General features: G+C 47.2%; 2 protein-coding genes across 7 annotated transcripts in view; one reads left to right on the top strand and one right to left on the bottom strand.

Moving 5' to 3' along the window:
- Lbr (lamin B receptor) overlaps window positions 1-21390 on the bottom strand; it is a 66949-nt gene that overhangs the window by 7322 nt on the left and 38237 nt on the right. Inside the window, exon 1 of one of the 4 annotated variants that reach the window (XM_070668518.1) lies at window positions 9827-9845. The exons of the other annotated variants lie outside the window; for them this stretch is intronic. The gene's annotated coding sequence lies outside the window, so the exon portion shown is untranslated. Of the gene's footprint in view, window positions 1-9826; window positions 9846-21390 lie in introns of those variants that run through there. 4 annotated transcript variants of the gene reach the window in all.
- LOC139109444 (monocarboxylate transporter 9) lies at window positions 2270-20046 on the top strand. 3 transcript variants are annotated; one of them, XM_070668497.1, is made up of 11 exons: window positions 2270-2383; window positions 14453-14756; window positions 15138-15281; window positions 15386-15591; window positions 15712-15940; window positions 16299-16738; window positions 16858-17089; window positions 17179-17354; window positions 17458-17680; window positions 17806-18053; window positions 18148-20046. In XM_070668497.1, the coding sequence occupies exons 1-11, from the start codon at window positions 2285-2287 to the stop codon at window positions 18295-18297; spliced, it is 2451 nt and encodes an 816-aa protein (XP_070524598.1). In that variant the 5' UTR covers window positions 2270-2284; the 3' UTR covers window positions 18298-20046. The 3 variants fall into 3 exon arrangements, with proteins under 3 accessions (XP_070524598.1, XP_070524601.1, XP_070524600.1); XM_070668500.1 differs by lacking the exon at window positions 2270-2383 and adding an exon at window positions 4582-4614; XM_070668499.1 differs by lacking the exon at window positions 2270-2383 and adding an exon at window positions 10705-11508.

Below are 21390 nucleotides of genomic sequence, written 5' to 3'. Positions count from 1 at the left end.
GAGGGTTGTCCGCGATATCGATCTGCAAAGAGCAGCAGCACAAAATGAAAGCGATTGTGCCAGGATGCAATGCACTGCGCGGCAAAAGTGTAGATAGATATGCGAGTTACGTAACACGAGCCCCGCAGCAGTATTAAATAAATATATTATGCAGGTACGGGGGGTCGAAAGGGGGGAGGGGAAAATTATACAGTAATAACGTATATGTGAAGGCAAATTGGTCTCTCATAAATAATTTATACTCCCGCGACAATAATGCAAAATGCAATTTGTATATTAGCGATTACAACAATTTTACAGTCACGATGTACGTTATTTATCATCGGTATTTATTCCGCGGCGATAAATACGATTAAAAAGGTCCCTTTCGCCGGCACCGCGCGACAAATTATTCACGAAGGTAAGCGAGACACGTCAGTTGCACTGACCCAACAGATATATCGAGGTAATGACCGGCCGTTCGAAATAAAAGTTTGCGTGCGCTCCATAGATGTTCGATCGCGAGCAATTATTTTAATTTAAATATTCTACATACGTAACGCACGGGGGGATTCTCTGAAAATACTGTGGGACGCCACAGATTATCTACGTGCAGGAATAAAAATAGGGTATGCAAGCGTTGAGTATTTTATCTCGAAAAAACAAAAAAAAAATAAAAAAGTAAAGTAAAATAAAATAAAACTCCACGAATATGACGAGGAACGGGCAATAATATGTTCTACTCAAGTAGCAAACGTGCCGCTTCGTTAAATGAGAATATTAAAATAGATGTTAAATAAAATATTAAAATACATATTAAATATCGCAGCTATTAAACAGATATTAAACGCAGAGATGAAATTAAAATCAAAAGCTCTCCCGCTGCGTGTCTCGTCCCTGAATTTCCCGAAGTCAACGGCGCGCTTTTCGCGGACTTTCTCGTGGACGCGCTTCCCGACCGTCGCGTATCGATCCGCGGGGCGAGTTTCCGCTTACGCGAGCGAGCTTGCGCGCGGCTGCGAGAGATCGCGTCCGGAGATTGGTGCGGAAAACGACACCGGGGGTGGTAAGGCGCGCGCGCGCCGCGTCGCGACGTCGGGCGTCCGACCGTTCCATGCAAGCACACAGCGGGCAGAGGCCAGGCAGGACCCTAGGACAGGCGACGGCCGGGCGGTCGTTTTATTGATCCTGGGCCGCCGCGGCGCTACCCACCCGCGGCGGGGTAGAGCTCGCTGCTGGCGAGAGGGTAACTACTTCTCCCCGACGAGGAGGACCACCACGTCTCGTCGCTTCTTGGCCTTCCTCTTTTTTTACCGGCGCGGCATTACCTGGCGCGGACGACTGGCTCTTGCCCCCTGATCGCCGGCCCGACCTCTTCCGCTCCCGCGAGTTGTTCTTTTTCTTCCGAACCCCCTTTCGCGCGCGCTGCAGCTTCGGTGCCGGCCGGTGGGTGTGTGCGGCACGTCGTGGTTCGTCGTCCTCGTCATCGTCAGGACGTCGGTACCAAACGCTTATCTTGGTAGCAGCGTCGGGAAAGCGGCCGCGCATCGATCGTCGTGGGACCGCGGACACACCGGTGAACCAGTGACCTAAGGGGGCCGTCGGTGAACTTCTCCTCGTGGCATACCCGCACCGGCCCAGTGAAAGAAGTTCACGCCGACTTTCAACGATACGCAGGAACTGTGCGAAGGTTCTGTGCGACGGTGACAGTTCCGATTGTGCCGTGGCAAGTCGCGCGGGGGGGAGCTGCTCATATGATTCACGCGGTCGTCCAAGTCGGTGCAGGCCAGTCGAGGTATCGACGGGGCCGACCTGGCTCGATGTCACCTCGAACGCCGTCGTCGAGCGTCGCCGTGCGAGCAGTTACGGGACAGTGGCCGGCGTCCGCGAGTGTTCCGAATTGTCGCGATGGTAAGGAAAAGCGGAGGCACGGGATCGTTTAAGACCCGCCGCATCCGCAACCCTTGCAAGCGCTAAAAGCTCGAATCTCGCCGGTTTGTTCGCGCAACGAGACGCTCCCTTCGAAGGGGGTTAGAAAGAAGAGGGCTTACGCGCGCGTCTCGTCCGATCGATTCTCTCGATCACTCCTCGCGTGGCAAATGAACGTAAATGTGGCCAAGGGGGGCTGACTATCGCGGGAGCCCCGCCAAGCCGATGGGGGCATCGTAAGGCGCCGGAAAGGGTTGCGCAGAGCCGGATCTTTCTTCCGGTCGCCCGAGGAATCGACCAAGGGTTCATCCTCGGTTTCGACGTTACGTTGAAGGGCTGAACCCCCCGCCCTGTTCCCCGCTCGGCAGACGCTGAGATGGGCCCCGCTACGAGCCGCGAACACATCAGCGAGCAGATCGGCGACGACTACGGCCTGCAGATACACCCGAATCCGACGATCGTGGCGAACAATGTCGTACGTATCGCATTTGCTCTTTTTAACGTTACCTTTCATTTAATTTTGAAACTTAATTTTTTTTTATTTCTTCGAAAGGGGACGTCATATTTCATATTAATTCTTTTAACGCGGAAACTTTCAAAAGACCGGCGTTTGCGTTAAATAATAATATTTAAAGAGCAAATTATATATTTGCATCGATAATCCCGAAACTGCCGAGCTGTGGTACGAGAGATTATGCTTTATAAAAATTAAAAATGTAATTATGGATCGAGTGTTTGCTCATCGATAAGTATGTCCCTTTCAAACGTGCACAAACTAAAATACATATGACGTTATTTCGGACGACCGTAGCCACAATAGACGTTACTTTAGGCGTTTTCGTCTCTCGTCCTATTATTAATTTTTTTTATTGTTCAGCATAAAATGTCGCGAAACTGCGGTGGCGTGACGATCTCGGTTTTTCTCGTTAAAAAAAAAAAAAATTAAGTTAGTCTCGCTGTTGCAATTAGTACAAGCCGAGATGGAAAACCTGATATCGTTATCTCTTCCGTTTTACTTCGTGAAAAGTTAAGTTCAACCAGTTAAGTCTCAAGTCCAGCATTCAGTTCTCTTTGCAAATCTCTTCCTTTTTTTTTTTTCTATTTTACTCGGACCACCGATTATTATTAATTAGCTCGCGTTAATCTCGCAGACAAAGAAAATCTCGCGTAAATAATATTTCCCGTCTCTCGTGAGGTTTCGCTAACGACGACGGGAATCATCTGATTCCTGGCAAACACGTAGCGGCGATATCGCATTAAGATATCGTTATCGCGGTTAACGCTGTACGTATCGCATTAGTAAATGCTCAGCATTATCGTGTCTGATAATTAAAACAATATATATATATATATATTGTATAATATATATATGAGACGACAGACGGCTTCACAGAGCGGATCGCGATGATGCGCGGGCGTGAAAAGCACGTAATTATTTTTCCCCCCCATTAATCACCGGACGAAGCGCGCGCCGTTTCCTCGAAGCTAATTACGTCACCGGTGCCGTCGTGATTTATTGCCGGCTAATTCGCGGCTCTCCGAAATTTGGCACGTACCGACAGCACTGCGACGAGCCGCGAATCGAATGCGCTCATGGGAAACAGCATTACGCATACAGGATTTTTTCGATTTTTTTTTCTCCCCCTTCGCCATGCGTCGCATCTCGCTGATGAATTTCTTGGCCATTTCCCAATTGATTTTCACCCGGAAAAAATGTGGCTTAATGTCATTGTCTATAATTAGACGCCTTATCTCTCAATAGACTTGCAATCGAAGAGCGCCATGTCGATCCGCGAAGTAATTAAAGTCCTGAAATAATCGGAGCTGGCGTACTTCCGACTCGATCATCGTGATCGTTTGCGTGTGCCGGAAAATGTTCGCATGTTGTAATCGCACGTGAGAAGGAAAAAAAAACGGAAAGAGAGAGAGAGAGAAAGAGAGAGAGAAAAAGAGAAAGGGACCCGTGGTCGGAAAATCGATCTCGAGTACGCGCGTGCGGCGGTATCTCGTGCGCTCCAGAGGAATAATACCGCGCGGAACTTTGTCCTCGTAGCCGACGGTGGCCGGCCACTTTGTTCACGAAGGCGTACCGGTGAAGTAACGCTCGACTGGTCGCATTTAGAGAGGCGACAGGGTAAAAGAACCAGAAGGGAAAGAACAGAGACGGGAGAAGAAAAAGAAAAAGAGACAGAGAGAAAAATAAAAAAAAAAAAGATAGAAAGAGAAAGAGACGTAAATCGCGCGGAGATACGAGCTTGGAAGTGTCGCGGGGTACGTGCCGGAGTAAAGCGCGACGACGACGGGAACGGGACGGAGGAGCGCGACGAGATGCGAAGCTCCCGGGGAGAGCTGGTGGGGAAATCGGATGGACGTGCACTGCGTGTCCGCGCCGATTAAGTCGGTCGGTGGTTGAGCGGAACGGCGAGGCGAGCGCATTTTCTATCGTTCGCGGCGCGCGTCGCGTTCGCGTTTCGCGGCAAGCTAAGCGTCCTCCTGCCGAACGAAGCGTCTCTCTCTGCGGGCCGGCCGCTTTTCCTTGGTTCTCTCACCTGCGAACCGGCCGGGTCAGGTGCCGCGGTCTCGCGCCTACTCCGCCGGCCCTCCTGACGCCTACCACCGCGTCGTCACCCCGCGCGCGAGGGTGCATTCGCCCGCGGAGCCGAGAGGGCAGACCCCGCCACCCTCGCGATGTCGCCTAAAAATAAGGTAAGTGTAACGGCAGCGCGGCCTTCGGGGGATCGATGCAACCCCCCCTCGAACTCCCCTCCGGAGATAATCGCATCCTTGAACAATATATTACGTAATCCCGGCGCATACCAATCACGCCGATTAATACGCGAAATAATCGCTACTTTCTAACGGTATTACATAATTCCCCGGCACGTCGGGAGTGCTATTGAATAACTGCAAAACTGCGGCCGTTGTCCTTCAAAAGTCGCGCGAGAGTGATCACCGTGATTGTCGCGTTTCCGCTTTCATCGCGCATAACGGGGCCACCTTCTCTCGGCGTCGAAACCCGACCGCGTGAAATTAATTCGACGAAGTTTTGACTACTCTGATTAATTAAAACGTGAGAAGGAGTGTCGAACGTACTTTTACTTTACGTTTATCTCTCTTTATCGCCTGTATCGCGATAACGTGCGGCGAGACCGCGAGTCGGTCCTCAATCCGGCAGCACTAAATTTTTCTCTCCCGTTGAGGAACACGGGGTCGGGTGGAGGTGTTTCCACGTGGCGAACGTGCTCACGCGCAGCGTTAGCAAGAATTCGAATCGACCCGATAGCGACGCCGCCGGGCGTATGATTACTTTGTGGGCGTAATTTTTCAGCCTTCCGCGTCTTTCTCCCACGAAATTCCCGCCGCGATCGAATCGCGACGGCAAACTATTACCGATGCGGACGCGACTCTCGTTTCTCCGTTTTCCTACGCGTCTCGAAATCCCGTGCGTCCCGAGGGGGGTAGGGATTTCATTAAAAAAAATTTCCGGAAGAGCCGCCGAAAAGTCGCGGCACCCGGCTGTTATTAACGCGTTACTTGGACGTGGCAAATAAGACCAGTTTCAAATTGCGTTTCCTCGCCGTTGATTCGACGTCGCCGCCAGATTATATTATATTTGCACGTCGCATTGTTTTATGGCGACTCGACGTTTTCGCTACCGTGATTCACTTGCCGCTAAATACGTCTGCCGTAGATACGGATACGCGCTTCCAGACGATTTACGCGTCGCTGCTAATGGACCGGGGAAGACAAATCGCGCGCGGAATATAACGCGACGGAAATCAATCGCGCGTGAAGAAATTAATCCTCGCGATTTGCGCTTACGGAGATCGTTCCCGGGCTCGTTGAATTTCTTCCCCCTTCTTAAAAGTGGGAGAGCGAGCGGGATTTAGGCAGTTTAGAAAAAAAATATTAAATCGTTATCTCACTTGGGCGTCCCATTTCTCGGCTTAATCATTCGCGAACGAGCAAATTCTGGCAGAGATCGGCGCGTAATATCCGCTCGAATGGCCTTTTAGCAAAATTGTCAAGTATTTCGTTGTGGCACGCAATTTACATGATTCACGCCGTTATTTTTTTCTCTCTCTCTTTTTTTTTTTTTTTTTTCACGCGTGTCTTTTTAGCGTGTTTGTTTCCCAATCGATCTTCTCAAGGTAAATGGCAGAAAAAAAATGTGCGCAGCACCGGCTGAACGGTCGCGGAATGCGCGAGTGAAAGTGGGTTGTGGGCCAGTTGACGAGAAAATTGATAGTGTGACATCGCAACGGTGACAAAACGCGATATTGTCAATGGCGATGCATCATTTCCGCGAGTCTCGTCTTTGTTTCCCTCTTTATCTCTCCTTTTTTCTCTCTCTCTTTCTTTCTCTCTGTTCGCCTCGTGACTTCTGACTTATACTAAATACATGAATCATCTTTTATCGAAGTGTTTTCGACTCCGAAAATTTCGCGCCGACAAACGACTCGGGAAGTCTCCGCGATTTTATTTTCGGTGCCGAAACCGACTCGCACGTCGCGTGACAATTTAAAACGCACTCATGACTCGCGGTAGATCAAGATCCACTTTCCTGCGTGCAAGCCTCTTATCTTTTGAGTGTTTATTGAACCCGTTATCGTCCTTTTATCGATGTCGAACATACCTCGGATTCGCGGCGGTTCGGCCGGCATATTATTCGATCGCATTTCTGCCGCAGATAATTTTTCGCCGATTAAATTTCCCACCGTCACGTCAACAATTTTGCGAACGATACCGCCCGCAATTACGTAACAGGCGATTTTTATCCGCGATAAATCTGCGAAGTTATCAGTAAGGTAAACTACGTGCAAATAATGCGTAAAAACAACTTACTGCAAAAAAAAAAAAGAAAAAAAAATCTTGTAACAACAGCAAGAATTAACTAAGATAAACAAATAATTAAAAAATCCCGCGACATAACATGTGTCATAATTAATGTTCCGCGTCACATACAAAAATTAACGTCAAATCAATTTCAGTCGGACGGAGTCTAGATCATCATTTCGTTCCGCGAATCCTCTTCGCGATAGAGTATATCTCGCAATCGGATCGAATTCGCGCAGCTTCACCTGTTGCGCTATACCTTAATTAGACTCGCGCCCGCTCGAAGTCTCTCGTATGCTTGGGAGAAATTTTTATTTTGCGACGCGGCCGTCTGGGAAATGTAGCACGGAAGCTCGCGAACTTCGGTATCAACAGGCGATGATAGAAACGAGTAAGGTTGGACTAATTAGACCGCGTGGACGAACAATACCAGACGTGACTCATAGAACTCGCCGAGAGCGTTGCTCTCCCTTCGGGCCGCGCGCTCGCCGCCGAATTGTTAATTGTGTCAAAGCGATCGACCCGCGGATTAAACGGACCCGCGCTGAGAAACGCGGCGGTACAATGCCGACCCCTCACCCTTACCTCCCTCTCCTCCTCTCCCCCCCTCCCGATAATGGCAGAGTTTCAGTTTATCATTCGCGACGGCCACTTCAATTTTTATCGGCCTTACGTGCATTCCGAGCAAATTGCTAGCCCGATAAACACCGCGTAAAACCGAGTAACTTTGAAATTGTTTTGCGCGAATCGTCTATCTCCGTCGTAAAATATTTGAGCTCCGTCGTGTAAATACGTAATTATCACGATCTATCCCGAGATTATTTTCCTCGAATGAGGAAGAGTAACGTCGGGAGAAAGAGAGAGATAGAAGCTCCAATTAAACGCTCACTTTAAATATTTCCTTATTAGAAATAATGTTAAACGAACGAGTGTTTATCTCGAATTATATAAGTGAACTAAACCGCCTACAAATATTTTTTGACGTGCAAAAAAAAAAAAAGATTCTTATATTCAAAAGTTACTAAAAACTCGCGGAACCAAAGAGACTTAATTATATCACATCCCTTTCAGCGGTAAACAAAAAAAATAAAATAAAATAAAATTCACTCTCCAAAGATCCTTATTTCACATCATCAATTTAAAATTCAAAGTTAAACTAATTCCGCGAATCTTCGGCGCGTGAGATTTATTTCTCGCGCGGCTGGAACGGTTCAGACACGCGTCGATAAATTTTTAAGAAACCTTTGAATCGACCGTCAAAGTTGAAAAAGGAGCCGCAGTGTCTAATTTGACGCGCTAATTCGTGAACACGCCCGGCGTCGGGTTATTCGTCCGCCGCTGCGGGAAACTTTTCCGCGGAGATGAGAAGCAGATGGTGTTCTCATGCGTCCGTGCCTTCGGCTCTAATTGTCGCTGGTTATTATCTAATTAATTCATAAGCGTCATCGGAGCCGTGCGAGCATTGCGCCGCGCGGCCGCACAGTGCTTCGCGTGACTGGATGCTCGCGGCCGCGCGTCTCCGGATAACTTTTGACATTGTCCCCGGAATCGTTTCGCTCTCGTGCGCGACAAAGCTCGCCGATGCGAGCGTCCTCCTCGCCGTGATCCTCGCCGCGTTAGGCAACCCGAGGAAGAGGCAGCGAGCTGCGTTAATCTGTCTCGACGACGCGCGATGGCTGATGATTCGGCGGACCAGCAACTCGACCATTTCGTCGTAAGTTCCATCTCTCCAATTCGACCGAAGACCTCCCCGTAATTAGACGGCCTTAAAGCTCCGTTCTAACCGCGCAGAGAAGCCGCGACTTTTCATCTTCGCCGCGAGTTTTTGGCCTTTCAATTTCCCAGAATTGCAAATCGCGGATCCGAAGACGAGACGGGACTTTCGTCGAGAGGCTCGATCGAGATCGCCTCGTGAAATCGATATCCCCCGGATTCTGCTTTTAGTTCGAGCTTCGGTTCCGTCCGTTTCGTACAAGAACACCTTAAACCTATTCTACTCGAGAGCTAAAACGTTTTAGGCCTGGCTATTGTACGCGGCAGTGTCGCACGATAGATCGTAATTGCGTCCATTGGCCGAGACGAAAACGCGTCAGGCGCACATTCCTCTAATTTACATCCACGAAATTCATTCGAATTGGCGCTGTTATTTTCCCCCGTCGCGAGCGGACTAGTTCGTGAGATCACTGATGGAATTTTTATAGCGATGAGGCGCAGATTCCGAGGCGGGGAGTAGCAACGCGTGCTGGGAAACGCAGCCGCGTCCCTTGACGTCGCCGGGACCGACCGCTCGCTTCGCCGTGACGTGCGACGGCGAATCCGCGCGGCGAGTGGGGAACGCACGCGTGCGAAGTGAACGAGAATGCAGCGTGCACTTTGGCGAATGTCGCGGTTAAGCAGTGGCCGCGCCTCGGCGAGGATCACGCGCGCGGGATCGGCCGAGTCCCTTCGACGCGACTTTGCCTGGAGAACCGAGGTGGTCGCGAGCCGGATTACCTCGAAAAGGTCACGATACCGCAACTTTCTATCAGCTTGTACGGTGGTAACATTCGTCAGAAAACACCGGAGCGCTAGGAAACGAGCTTGCCGCGAGTTTATCCGTCGTTCGCTCTCGTTCTTCGATCTTCGAACGATTTCGCGCCGCCTTTTTCGGACCCTTTCGGCGAGTCGACGCGGAAAGCTCGGGTCCAGGGGAACACGCGACGTTGTAGGAGGACGCGCTTTGTTCGCGGAAGTTCGACGAGCTTCTAGACCAACCGCACGTTTCTCCCCCCGGGTATATATAAATAGAATCCGCGGCGTGGCACGCGGATAATCCGCGGATACAGCGCCGCTGCCGTGCGTTTCCCAATCGCGAGCTGTCAGTAGTGAGAAACTCCGGGTATCGCGAGGTGAAGAAGACGCGGCGATACTCGTGATTGTCTCGCACGTGAACGAATCAGAGGATCCACTCGAGACGAGGATCCTCGAGCGTTTCCGCGCGCGCGGCGAGCGAGTCTATCTCGAAACCGAGGAAGGTCAGAGGAAGAAAAAGGAACGAAGATCAAATCTGAGCGCGATAATTTCAACCGTGTCTACTTTCTACCGTGGTCTCGGTTCTTCGTTTCCTAGACCAGCTTCTTTTTAAGGTGGCAGGGCTCCCTGAAGATTTCTGTGGGTTACGGAGGGTCGTTGAAAGTCTCTCGCGACGTGGACTCGCCAATCTGCTCGCGGACTCGGCGAGAGAACTGTCGCCAAGGAGAAGACTCCGACGGCTTAGAACCGCCAACACGTGCGGAACGAATTGCCGCCTCGTTGAATCGATAGCCGTGGGGCCACGCAGCTGCGACGGAGACACAGAGATTGAAGGACCGTGCGTGACGCGTTGAGGAAGTCAGGTCGTACGGCACCCGACTCGATATTTCGCTGACGGGGTTCGGCGGCCCGAGACACCTTGGACGGAAGCGACGCACTATATCCGGACGTGACAATACGCAATAAAAACAAGGAGTCGGGAGGGCGCATCGTGCGCACACGCATCTTTTGTCCGCGGCGCACGTGAGTCAGCTGGCACGTGCGCGCGTCGCCGATTGCCGTTTCCTCCTCCGTCCCGCCGAGATAAACAGACACGGCGACGTCCCACGGCGAGGAAGACGTACCCGGGGAAAATAAGCTAATTACGCGTAATTAGTCGAAATCGACTTGAACAGCCGAGGAAAGCCACGGGCGAAAAATAAAGTGCCGATGCACGGAAATCGGAGCACGGTCGGGTGGAAGGACCGAATCGGAGCAGATTCTCAACGACCAGACGCTTCTCCAGTTTCACCGACGAGAAAGGAAATACTTTCGAAGAGCATATAAGTGAAAAAAAAAAAAAATTTAAACTTTAAGTGTAAAAAAAAAAATTATTATTAGAACGTGAAAGTAAAAAAAAAAAAAATCGAAACGCCTGGCAAAAAATCGTGGGAAAATTCGCTCGTATTCGGGGGAATCCTCGGGAGGCGAAAACCGCTGCGTGCGCGCATCGAGGGCATTGCCGATATCACTGTCCTCGTAGGACGCTCTCCTTGGATCAGCCGAGGAGATCGGGGCGTTGAAAAGAGAAAGTAAAAAAGCGAGAGATAGAGATAGAGATCCCTCTCCCACTCTCTGCATCGGTGGCGAGTTGCCGGGTACCGGCGCGGCGCGCGCTGCGCGCGATGGCAGTGCGCTAAGTGAGCGGATGACGACGACGACGACGACGCGAGCGCGCCAGTAACAGTGCAGGTCGGAGTCGACATGGCAGCGGATTACGACGAGTGATTCGCCACGACGGGTGGACTGTGGCGGGCACGGAAAAAGCAAGAGAGAGAAAGAGAGAGACTGCTGCCGATAGAGACCCGAGACAATAGAAAGAGAAAGAGAGAGAGAGAAAGAGAGAAGGAGCGCAGGGTGCGATAACGAGGAGTGTCCGACGAGATAAAGTCCGTTCTCGCGAGGAGAGCGGGCGTCGCGAGCCGCGAGTCGCGTCGCGTCGCTCCGCGTCGCCGCGAGTCGCGCCGAGCGCGCTCGAAAATAGAACGCGGCCTGCAACCGCGAGAGAACGAGAGAGAGAGAGAGAGAGAGGGAGAGAGAGAGAAAAAAAGGAGAGAAGAGAGAAAGAGAGAGGAGGTGGAGGGCGAGCAAAAGTGCGAGGCAGAGAAAGAGACGGACGAGAGTGACTGACGGGTTTAAGGCGCTCGTAGAATGTCGCGGGTGTCGCTCAACAAGTCGCAGTACGGCTCACGTCGCGTCCGCAAGATCAGTTCGGTACGGTTTGTATGATGCCTTGTGGCGAAGCAAGAGAGCACGATGGTCGGTTACATGCGAAATCCCCCATCTTCTCTTCCCTCCCCTTGTCCGCCCGGTTCTCACCGACCTGATCCCGTGCGATCACCTTTCTTGCCCCCCGAGGACCCGTTCGAAAGTACCGTCCCGAAGCACAGTTTAAACGATCCCGAACGAAACGTCTGTCGGTCCTCTTTAAAAACAGCCCCCGTCGACTCCGAAACGGCCGTGGAGCGGACGGAGTCCGGGGTTAAGTATCGAGCTCGTATCTGGGCAACTTGGAGTACGAAAGTTCCTGCTCCAACGTGTTGCTCGCGCGTTATCGATTACCGCGCAGTTCTGGCCGGTAATTCAGCACGGTTCGCGGTGCTTTCGCGCCGGACGATCGTCGTTTCCAGCGGCTCCTCTCGCGCGAGATAACGACACGTGACTCAGCCTTGACAGCTGGTTGATCGGCCGCGGGGATCGACGCCGATGGGTTACGCTCGCACGCGCGTGCCTCGCGTAATTCGTCTCGCGTAAGCGCTCGCGCGCGCGCGCGCGCGAGCGAGCAGCGCGTTAACAATGCGAACGGCAAGGTCGAGTGAATCGCGTAGCCGAGGATTCCTCTCCGCGGGGAGAGAAAGAGAGCGAGAGCTTCGCGCCCGCCGTCGCCGGGTGGCGCGGTCACAATGACAGCGCGCGCGATCAGCTGATCAGCTGTGGCCTTTCTTTCGGTGTTAGACTCGCGCGCGCGCCGCATTTAAATTCGTCTTGGTAGCCGCCGCCGCGCAGCGAGGTCGTTGATCCAAATTCATTAGCGTCGAGGGACCCACCCGCTCGCTCCCGCAGCGAGATCAAAGAGACCCGTGGGGGCTCCGACGACTATCGAGAGCCAAATCGTCGCGAGCCGACGCGTCTCGCTGATAACGAGATCGTTGCGAATAATCACGCGAAACCCGAAATTATTAAATCTGCGCGACGAAAGTATATAGCCCCGGCCTTGCGCAAAATTTCGCACCGGACTTGGTTGAAAAGTGATCGATGTTAAAATTAATTTAATCGTAAATTTTTCGCACGTAATATAAGACCCTGTGCAATGTTACGCCGCGTAAAATGATACTTCGCCGTGCGTGGCTGCGAAGCTACGCGCGGGTAAATAATTCGATTAATTTTAGCCGCTCACTAATGGCCCAACCTGCCGTTTATCTTCCCTGATTGCCGCGTCAATTAATAACAACACTTGAGCGCTCGCTTTCATTGATTCCCGTGGCTCGATCTCGCGTAATTATCCTAGGAACACTTGCGAGCTTTAAAACGTCACTGATTAGTTACATCGCGTGGGCGCAGCTCGATATTTCCCCTTCTATTATTGCGCTATTAATATCGCGATATTAATAAACTGTTTTTTTTTTTTTCTTATATTAAATCCCGACGTGATCGAGAACAGTTACCGGATTAACATCCCGTGCATCATTCGGTAATACGTACGTCAATCGACTCGATGAAATATTAACGAAAGTAACAAACCGGACGGGTCAATATTTATCGCGGACAGCCAAACGGGACTGAGCTCGCTTCAATCTCGCGAAGGCAGAGAAATCAATGTTTGAACGTAGAAAATTTATTTCACGCGCGCAAGCACGCTTTCCGTTATCGACAAAGAAATGAAATTGTAAAAAAAGAACTCGCCAGCGGCGGATTCGTGCGTTAATCATACCCGAGCGAGTGCCTAATTGCATCTCCGCGAAACGCAGCTCGCAGCGCAAACAGCCGTTCTTTTTATCGGCTCGATCTCGGCATTCTAGGCGCGCGACGTGTATCACCTTGGTCGGATGCAGCCGCGGCGCGGCTGATTAAGTCACGGTTGGCTATTTAATATCTGTGCTAGCGTTTGCGTTATGAGATCATCCGCGCGCACGTGCATATACGCGTACACATGTACAGGCCCGCCTCTCACGTTACGGCCCGTGATAATTTCAGGGCTCGGCGATTATCGAAATCGCCGAGCCGTGTCGAGCGGATTTATTTTGCGTATACACTAAGTTCTCCGATTTCGCCGCCCGTTACGAGCGCGTGAAAAATCCAAAGTATTTCTGGCACTTTCAACAGCGTTCGCCTCGCGAAGCCGCACCACCGGGAAAAGAAACGCGAAATGAAAAGAAAAAAAATTATATGCCTAAGTTTTTACGTTTCGTAATTATTATCTTGACAATTGTCTGTGAAAGACAAATAAGTCATTTCGAAGTCAATTAAGGAAATAATTAAAGATACGTATCTATATATATATAATTTGTGATTCCCTTTTTTCAAGACGATCTAAATTATTATTTTTATTATTTTTTTTTTAATTTTTCTTTCGTAAAAAATTATTTTTAATCAGAGAACGTACGAAGTTTCAATTAAATATATTTTGTGCTCGGGGGAGTTTTGAGATGTCTGTTATCAACGTTGACAATGTTTTTTTTTTTTTCAATACATCGGGAATCGTATACGATGGCGACTTACGTGATAAAACGTTCAATTGATTATATTTGAAATCAGCGAATTAGAAAATGAATACTTATTTATGCGCCGACACGAAAGGAAGCTTTTTCTTTCGCGCATTCAAGGTAAACGGCAAGTCTCATTCAAGGCGAATGCAACGCGATCGTACCGCAACGAGGTACAGCACAGTCCTCAATTACAAGCGTTTGCTGGTTTTTCTGTGAAACTATTAAGAGTATAATATACGCGGCTCGTGCGGTAACGCGCTGCGCGGTTATTCGCGTTAAATTGTCGACGGTGTAAAAGAATTTTACGCACAAGCGACGAGTGTAAATTCCCAATAATTCACCGATATAACAAATTCCTAACGTTTTAGCGAAGTGCATGTGTCTAGAGTTTATCGATACAGATACGAAAAGATAAGCGAAATTGGCATTTAAAATTTTCTTTTTATCTTCAGACGGAGAGCGAATACTCAGTGGAGGAACAATCGAGATTAACGGGGGCAGATGGACCAGGCGGCGACGAAGCCTCGCCGGAAGACGAGGGTGGCTCGCTCTGCGAGTACCACGACATACCGCCACCCCCGGACGGCGGATACGGCTGGGTGGTGGTATTTGCATCGTTCATGTGTAATATGATAGTCGACGGTATTGCCTACACGTTTGGCGTCTTTCTGGGGGAATTCGTCAAGTACTTCGGGGAGGGAAAGGGCAAAATTGCCTGGGTTGGATCGCTATTGTCTGGAATGTACCTTAGCGCTGGTAAGATACGCGAATATTTCTAAAATAAAGCCAGCTGTAAAACTTTGAAGCCTGAGTCACGCCGCCACTATCGGAAAATTTTATAACGTCTCTTTGGTGGGGGAAAAAAAAAGAAATTTTTTTTTCTCTTTTTTTTCTCTTTTTTTTCTCTTTTTTTTCTTAATAAAAATTATACGCATATTCAAGAAATTTTTCAGTAAAGTTTGGAGCAAATAATCTTATCTTCAAATCGAAACTCTTGAGTAGACTTTATCGTAATGAAAAAAGATTAGATTGCGGATGAGTTTTAATGGCTTTTTACGATAAAATTTATAGTATGAAAATATATACATATATATAGAATTACGTTGAAATAATTTTGTTAACTTTTCCTCGCCGTAGGTCCTATCGTCAGCGCTTTAACAAATAAATACGGCTGTAGAGCAGTATGTATGGCAGGAAGTTTCTTAGGCGCCGCCGCATTTGTACTTTCGACGTTTTCGAACAGTGTAAATATGCTTATGATGACTTACGGTGTTATGGGAGGTGCGTAGCAATTCGCTTTGACCGACACGGTTTTTACGCCAATTTTTCTCTCTCTCCCTTTTTTTTTTTTCACGATTTACGTCGCCACGATTGTTTGTTTTTAGGGATCGGGTTCGGCTTGATATATCTACCCGCGGTAGTTTGCGTCGGCTATTACTTTGAAACCAAGAGATCTCTAGCTACTGGTATCGCGGTGTGCGGATCAGGATTTGGTACATTTGCATTCGCGCCTCTTGCGACCATGCTGCTGGAGGCGTACAGTTGGAAAGGGGCAAACCTAATCCTGGCTGGCCTCATCTTAAATTGCGCAGTAAGTTAAACAGCGTGAAAACACTCGCTCGTTGCTCCTCGCCGCTACAGGGATAGCGCAAAAGCTCTAGGTTAACCAAAGTAGCATCTGATAAAAATAATTCTAATAGATGATTTTTAGGTGTTCGGCGCGATGATGCGACCCCTGGAGTACCCAAAAACATCCTCTGTCAAGCCGTTGTTACAAAGAATGGCCGAGGAAAAGAGATTTCAAATGGAACGTGGTAGTATCGGCGGGTCCTACTTTATGGTGCAATTACCAGACGGATCCATGGAAAAAAGAATGAAGATGCCCATTAATATTGATCCCGGTGTTCATTCCAGCTTCAATTTAGACCAATTAGTGCCTGGTAAGGGACTCGAACGATCGCGTTTGATATGACGACTGAGAAAGTGGAGTAAGTCGCAAAAAACGTCGGAGAAATTAAACCTATCGAACTTGAAACTTTTTTCTCGGCCGTCATTTACAACATAATTATTATTTTAATCAGCGGCATTATTATTTTATTTAATTATTAATCTGAAGTTGTTATAAAGTGCGTTTTTTAACGCACGAGAATTTAATTCTCAAAATTCTCAAGTGTCAAAAATTAAAATTCCGTTGCGCCGTGTCGTTTCACGCGCGCGCACGCTTTCCGAGTAATTAAAATAATAATGTAACGCTTCGAATGAATACCCATAATATTAAAGAAACTCCTTTAACACCAGTTCCGACGGTGCCAACCCTTCCCACCATATCCGAAGTGAAGGTGCACGAGCACTCCTCAAGCGGACATACTAGCGACAGCGGGAGCATGGATTTAAAAAACATTTCCAACAAGTCCAAGAGCAAGAAGAATATCGACGAAACCAAAGACGCGAAGGACGCGGAAAAGCCGGAGAACGAGTTCAATAAGACGATAATCCCCAGAAACGCGTCGCAGCCTGCTTTCACAACCCACGTTCAAGGTTTGCCTAAAAATGGCTCCGTGCCATTCTTCGACAGAATCCGCAAAACGAGCACCAGCGAACGCTATAAGCCTAGCCTTAGTGCAATAAAGAATTCTAGGACAACGCTTAATTCTAATGGAGATATTCGAAAGAGCTTGCACCTGAGACTTTCGACGAGCAGCATGCTGGGATCGCGAAATAACAATGCTGAGATCGACGTAAGTTGCACGTTGCAGAAAATGTCTTCACGTCATCCCTTTTTTTTTTTTCTTTTCTTTTTGGACAAACATTTTTTTGAATAATCTTACAAAAATGTATTTATATTTTTCTGTTTTAGGATGGTGAGAGTATTACTTTCACAACCAGTAAAGTTAGTATAGTCCCAAAGGAGAAACCAATGATCGTCCGTCCCCTGTCGCGAAAGGATATTTTCTACAGCGGTAGCGTAGTCAATTTACCAGAATACCAAAGCCAAAAATCTCTCGCCAATTACCGCCAGAGTGTTGTGTCTCTTCCTAAATCTGTTCGCGGCGACATGAAAGACATGGATATTGAGAAAGCGCCGCAACGTACGTATACGCCCTCGTATAATTAATTAAAATGTTAAAACTCCGGAAAAAATAATATATTTTAATTCTTTTTTTTTTTTGTCTTTCAGAACCCTTGTGCCCTTGCTTGGTATTACCCGATTCGTTTAAAGAAGCTTTAGCGACAATGATGGATATGTCTTTATTGAAAGATCCTGTTTTTCTTCTAATTGGTATTAGCAATGTATTTGGTATGGCTGGACTGTACGTTCCTTTTGTATATCTGGTGGATGCCGCAGTTTTAGACGTATGTTACTAATTAATATTTATACCGCTGGGTTATGTGGCATCGCAATTCAATAACGTTTCTGTTTCTTTCTTTTTTTTTTTTTTTCTTCTTTTTCTTTAAGGGAATTGAAAGCAACTCTGCATCGTTTTTATTATCTATCATTGGAATAACGAACACAATAGGTCGTGTGGCTTGCGGATACATCGCTGATTTTCCGCAAGTCGATTCCTTATTGCTAAACAACATTTGCTTAATTATATCTACGATCGCAGTAGCCGCTACACCGTTTTGCCATAGTTACGCCGCTTATATCGTCATGAGTATATTTTTTGGGATAGCGATATGTAAGTATTTCGACAACGCGGCTTCGTACATTTATTATTCCTACAGAATAACCGTACTATTTTAATTTCGTAAGTTTTCGGTATTTGAAATAATTATTTATTAATCAATATTATTTCGATTCTAGCTGGATATATTTCGTTAACGTCAATCATATTGGTTGATCTCCTGGGATTAGACAAGCTAACGAACGCTTTCGGCCTTTTAATTCTATTCAGAGGAGCTGCCGCTATAGTTGGCTCACCCTTAGCGGGCGCAGTTTACGACGCGACGCAAAGTTATAGCATCCCGTTTTTCATGGCAGGGTTCTTCTTCCTCGTAAGCACTATTACTAGTTTCATGGCCCCTGCTATGAAACGGTGTACCACACCGCAGGTGAGAGCCGCGAACCGCGCGCAATCTTTAACGCGGCATTATTTCAATTAAATCCCGTTATTAAATTAATTTAAAATTATTTTGCCTATTGCAGACTCAACCTGTGATATTAGATACATTGACTCCAATCGACGAAGATATTGAGGAAGAGAACGAAGAGGATATACCGGAGATAGTTGAAACCGCGCCGTCACCCTTAGAGCCACCCGAGAAGGAGATCAAGCAAATAGAATCTGTTTTATAAGTACGTCTGATCTTTTTTAAACGGATTATGAAAATCGCCTTCACTCCGAGCCACACTGTGATAGGGCTGCTACTTTTAAAGTCTCAAAAAAAGGGAAAAAAATTTAACCTCTTTGTTACACACTTAATCGATAAAGCACAAATTAGTGGCATACCTGATGGAATTTTTATCGTACTTATACAGTTAGACTTGTATTATATGTTTCGTCACGTACTTTTTGTTTCCTCTTTTTATTTTTTTTTTTGTTTTTTACCGAAGCAGGTAAACGCGCGAAAATGCCATCAGGTACAGATACTTATTGTTAGTTGCCTATATGTAATAGTGAATAATAGATAGAATGTTTTATCAACCTAATCAGTATCGATCAAGCAGTATATATGTGACAAAAAAAAAAAATTTAATCTAAAAAAATGCTCTTGCACGTGCATATCGAGTAATCTTGTATAAATTATTAATCTGCATTGTAGAAATACGATACTGTATAATAATTCGGCAATTATATGGTATTCAAGCTTACAGGGATTGGTCAAAGTATCGCTGATCGGGTACTCGTTAATTAGAACGATGTACAGATAAACATGAACAATCAATCTACTATTTTAACGTATAGTATTGTAGTATATTTTCGCGAAAAAAAAAAAAGAAAAAAAAAAGAAGAAGAACTGGCGTACGGAACAACGACGACGTTTCTGTTTTCTGATCGACGTGCAGTTGACCATCCTTGATCAAGAAGATCCCACCAAATGACCTATCACGTTAGTTAAATCTATTTTTGGCCGCATCCAAAGATACAACTCGAATTATATTCATAATTCAGAGAGATATTTTCTTGCATACTTACGACAAATGTGTATATATATATAAATAAATGTATATATACACACTCTCACACATACACACACACACATACATAGTATATATATTTAAGCGAGAGAAAAATGTGAATTATTGCATGCGACAGACATACCGTTGCGCAAGATGAATTGTAAATAATTTATAGAGTTACGAACGTATACATATATATTTATACATATATGTATGTATTTGTTCGCTAGGTTTAAGCTAACGAGCGCTAAGAACTAAGATTTAAAAATAAAGCTCACGATCGCAAAAAAATTACGAGTCTCCTGCACGCGGGGGCTTTCGCGCAAAGCTACGAGCTCGTCGGAGCATACTTAACGCATTGTTAGATAGATACTAATTAATATATTAATAACCCGAAACAGAGCAACTCTTATTGATGTATAAAAGAAGCGCGTCTCGTCTGCTACAGCTAGCTCGCCGATCTAAAGCGTTAATAGTTGGTGGAACTGACTGTGCCGTGCAGGATAGCACTTAGGATGCACATTAAGCAATGCATAACTAATTTCGGGTCGACGCGCGATGGCCAAGCGATTTGCGATTGTTTCTCGTACGTGTGTATGTGTGCGCGTGTGCCTGCGTGTGTGTTTAGGCCGTTTAAGGAGTTACGTGTAAGTAATTTCATTACAGCGGCGACGATCACTTATTGGACCGATGTAATTAGCGTTTGCGAGAGAGAAAAATATACGCCTTCACGCAACACAAAACGTATATGCGTATATATACATCGCAGAAGTCTACAGATATAAGTCGAGGGGCGCGTAGTAAATCGCGCTGAGTAAGGCGAATCCATGAATAATTGCTGTCGCGTCCGACCGTCGGTGAGAAAAAGAGAAAGAGAGCAAGAAAGAAAGAAAAAGAAAAGAAAAAAAAAAAAAGAAAATAAAAGCGCGGAGTAGAAAAGGAGGAAGAATCGTCGCTGCGTATCGACGGTGCTGTTACAATTCGCCACCGCTGCTCCGCTATCGCTAATTCTTACCACTTGTCACGATTTACAATATTTACCGTAGTACAATTTACGTGAGCGCACGTTACTTACGTTTCGTTTTACGCGCGTGAGAAAGAGAAGAAAAAAAAAAAAGAAAGAAAGAAGGAAGGAAAGAAAAAGAGAAAAAATACTGCGCGTACGTGCATCCTCGCGGTCAAGTAAGCGAGACCGCGGCGAAAACGCCCGCGGCTGACCACCTGCGAGCGCAATAATCACGTGCGCGTACTCGCTTTGTGTGTGCAAACATCACGTGCGCGTGGCCGGCCGAGTACGCGAAAGTTATGTGGGCGCGGGCAACCGCGAAAGCCACGTGGCGCGTCCCACGTGCACGCGCGCACCGCGACGAGGAGCCCCGCGCAAAGTTACAGTAAATATCGCTAGATTATTATACACAAACGAAGTCGACGGCGCGTGTGCTCGCGTGACGAGCGCGTTCCGCGTACGAGCGAAACGGAGCCTTTACAGCGTGGAATGTTACATACAGCGGCATGTGCCGCTGAGAGAAAAATATTGTCGCCTCTGAACCCAGGCGAGAGTTTCACATTTAGAACGTCACGTTAACCGTGATCGAGTCAATAGTACGTATAATTGAATTTATCAGACTTATCGTTGGAAATATTGTAAAATTATTATTAAGTTCAAAAGCAACCTGTATTTTTCTCTCAGTGTGTGTGTGCGAGACGTGCGGTGCACGCGCGATCGCACGCCGAGAAATATTGTGGCGATGCAACTGGGGGAGGTGATGGGGGTTGTGTACTTATCGCTGAACATCGGTATTACATTGCTAGGCGCGATAACGCTAGGCAACTCGATATTCCCGTACTGATAATTAAGCGCGAATTGAATCGGTAATCTTAGAGAGAATGTTACTCCGAAATCTTTATTTCCCCGAGATATTAAAACAGACACATGTCGAGGAGAGAAACCGTGACCGACTGCACGAGCGTATTTTTTTCCTAGCTTTGTAACGTTACATTAGACCATAGCCTCGCGGTTAAAACGGCGTCTTTTTTATACTTGGAATGTATGTCTGTGTAGAGCGCTGTCGTGAGGTGAGCATAGATTTTTGACATTTTTGGAGTAAAACTTTTTCTAAAATTTCACGATTCGATTGAGAGATCAACGAGTAAAAAAAAAGAAAAAAAAAAACAAGTAAGATTTATAAGCACGTGTGATTTCCTTGTTGAGACGTATTGTAATTTCGTTTCCAAAGTTTGCGAAAAAAACTGACTTCGGATACCACA

The sequence above is a fragment of the Cardiocondyla obscurior genome, linkage group LG17 (assembly GCF_019399895.1).
Source record: "Cardiocondyla obscurior isolate alpha-2009 linkage group LG17, Cobs3.1, whole genome shotgun sequence".
Taxonomy (NCBI): Eukaryota; Metazoa; Arthropoda; class Insecta; order Hymenoptera; family Formicidae; genus Cardiocondyla; species Cardiocondyla obscurior.
The sequence above is the reverse complement of the archived record's forward strand: the minus strand, read 5'-3'. Positions and strand labels throughout refer to the sequence as shown.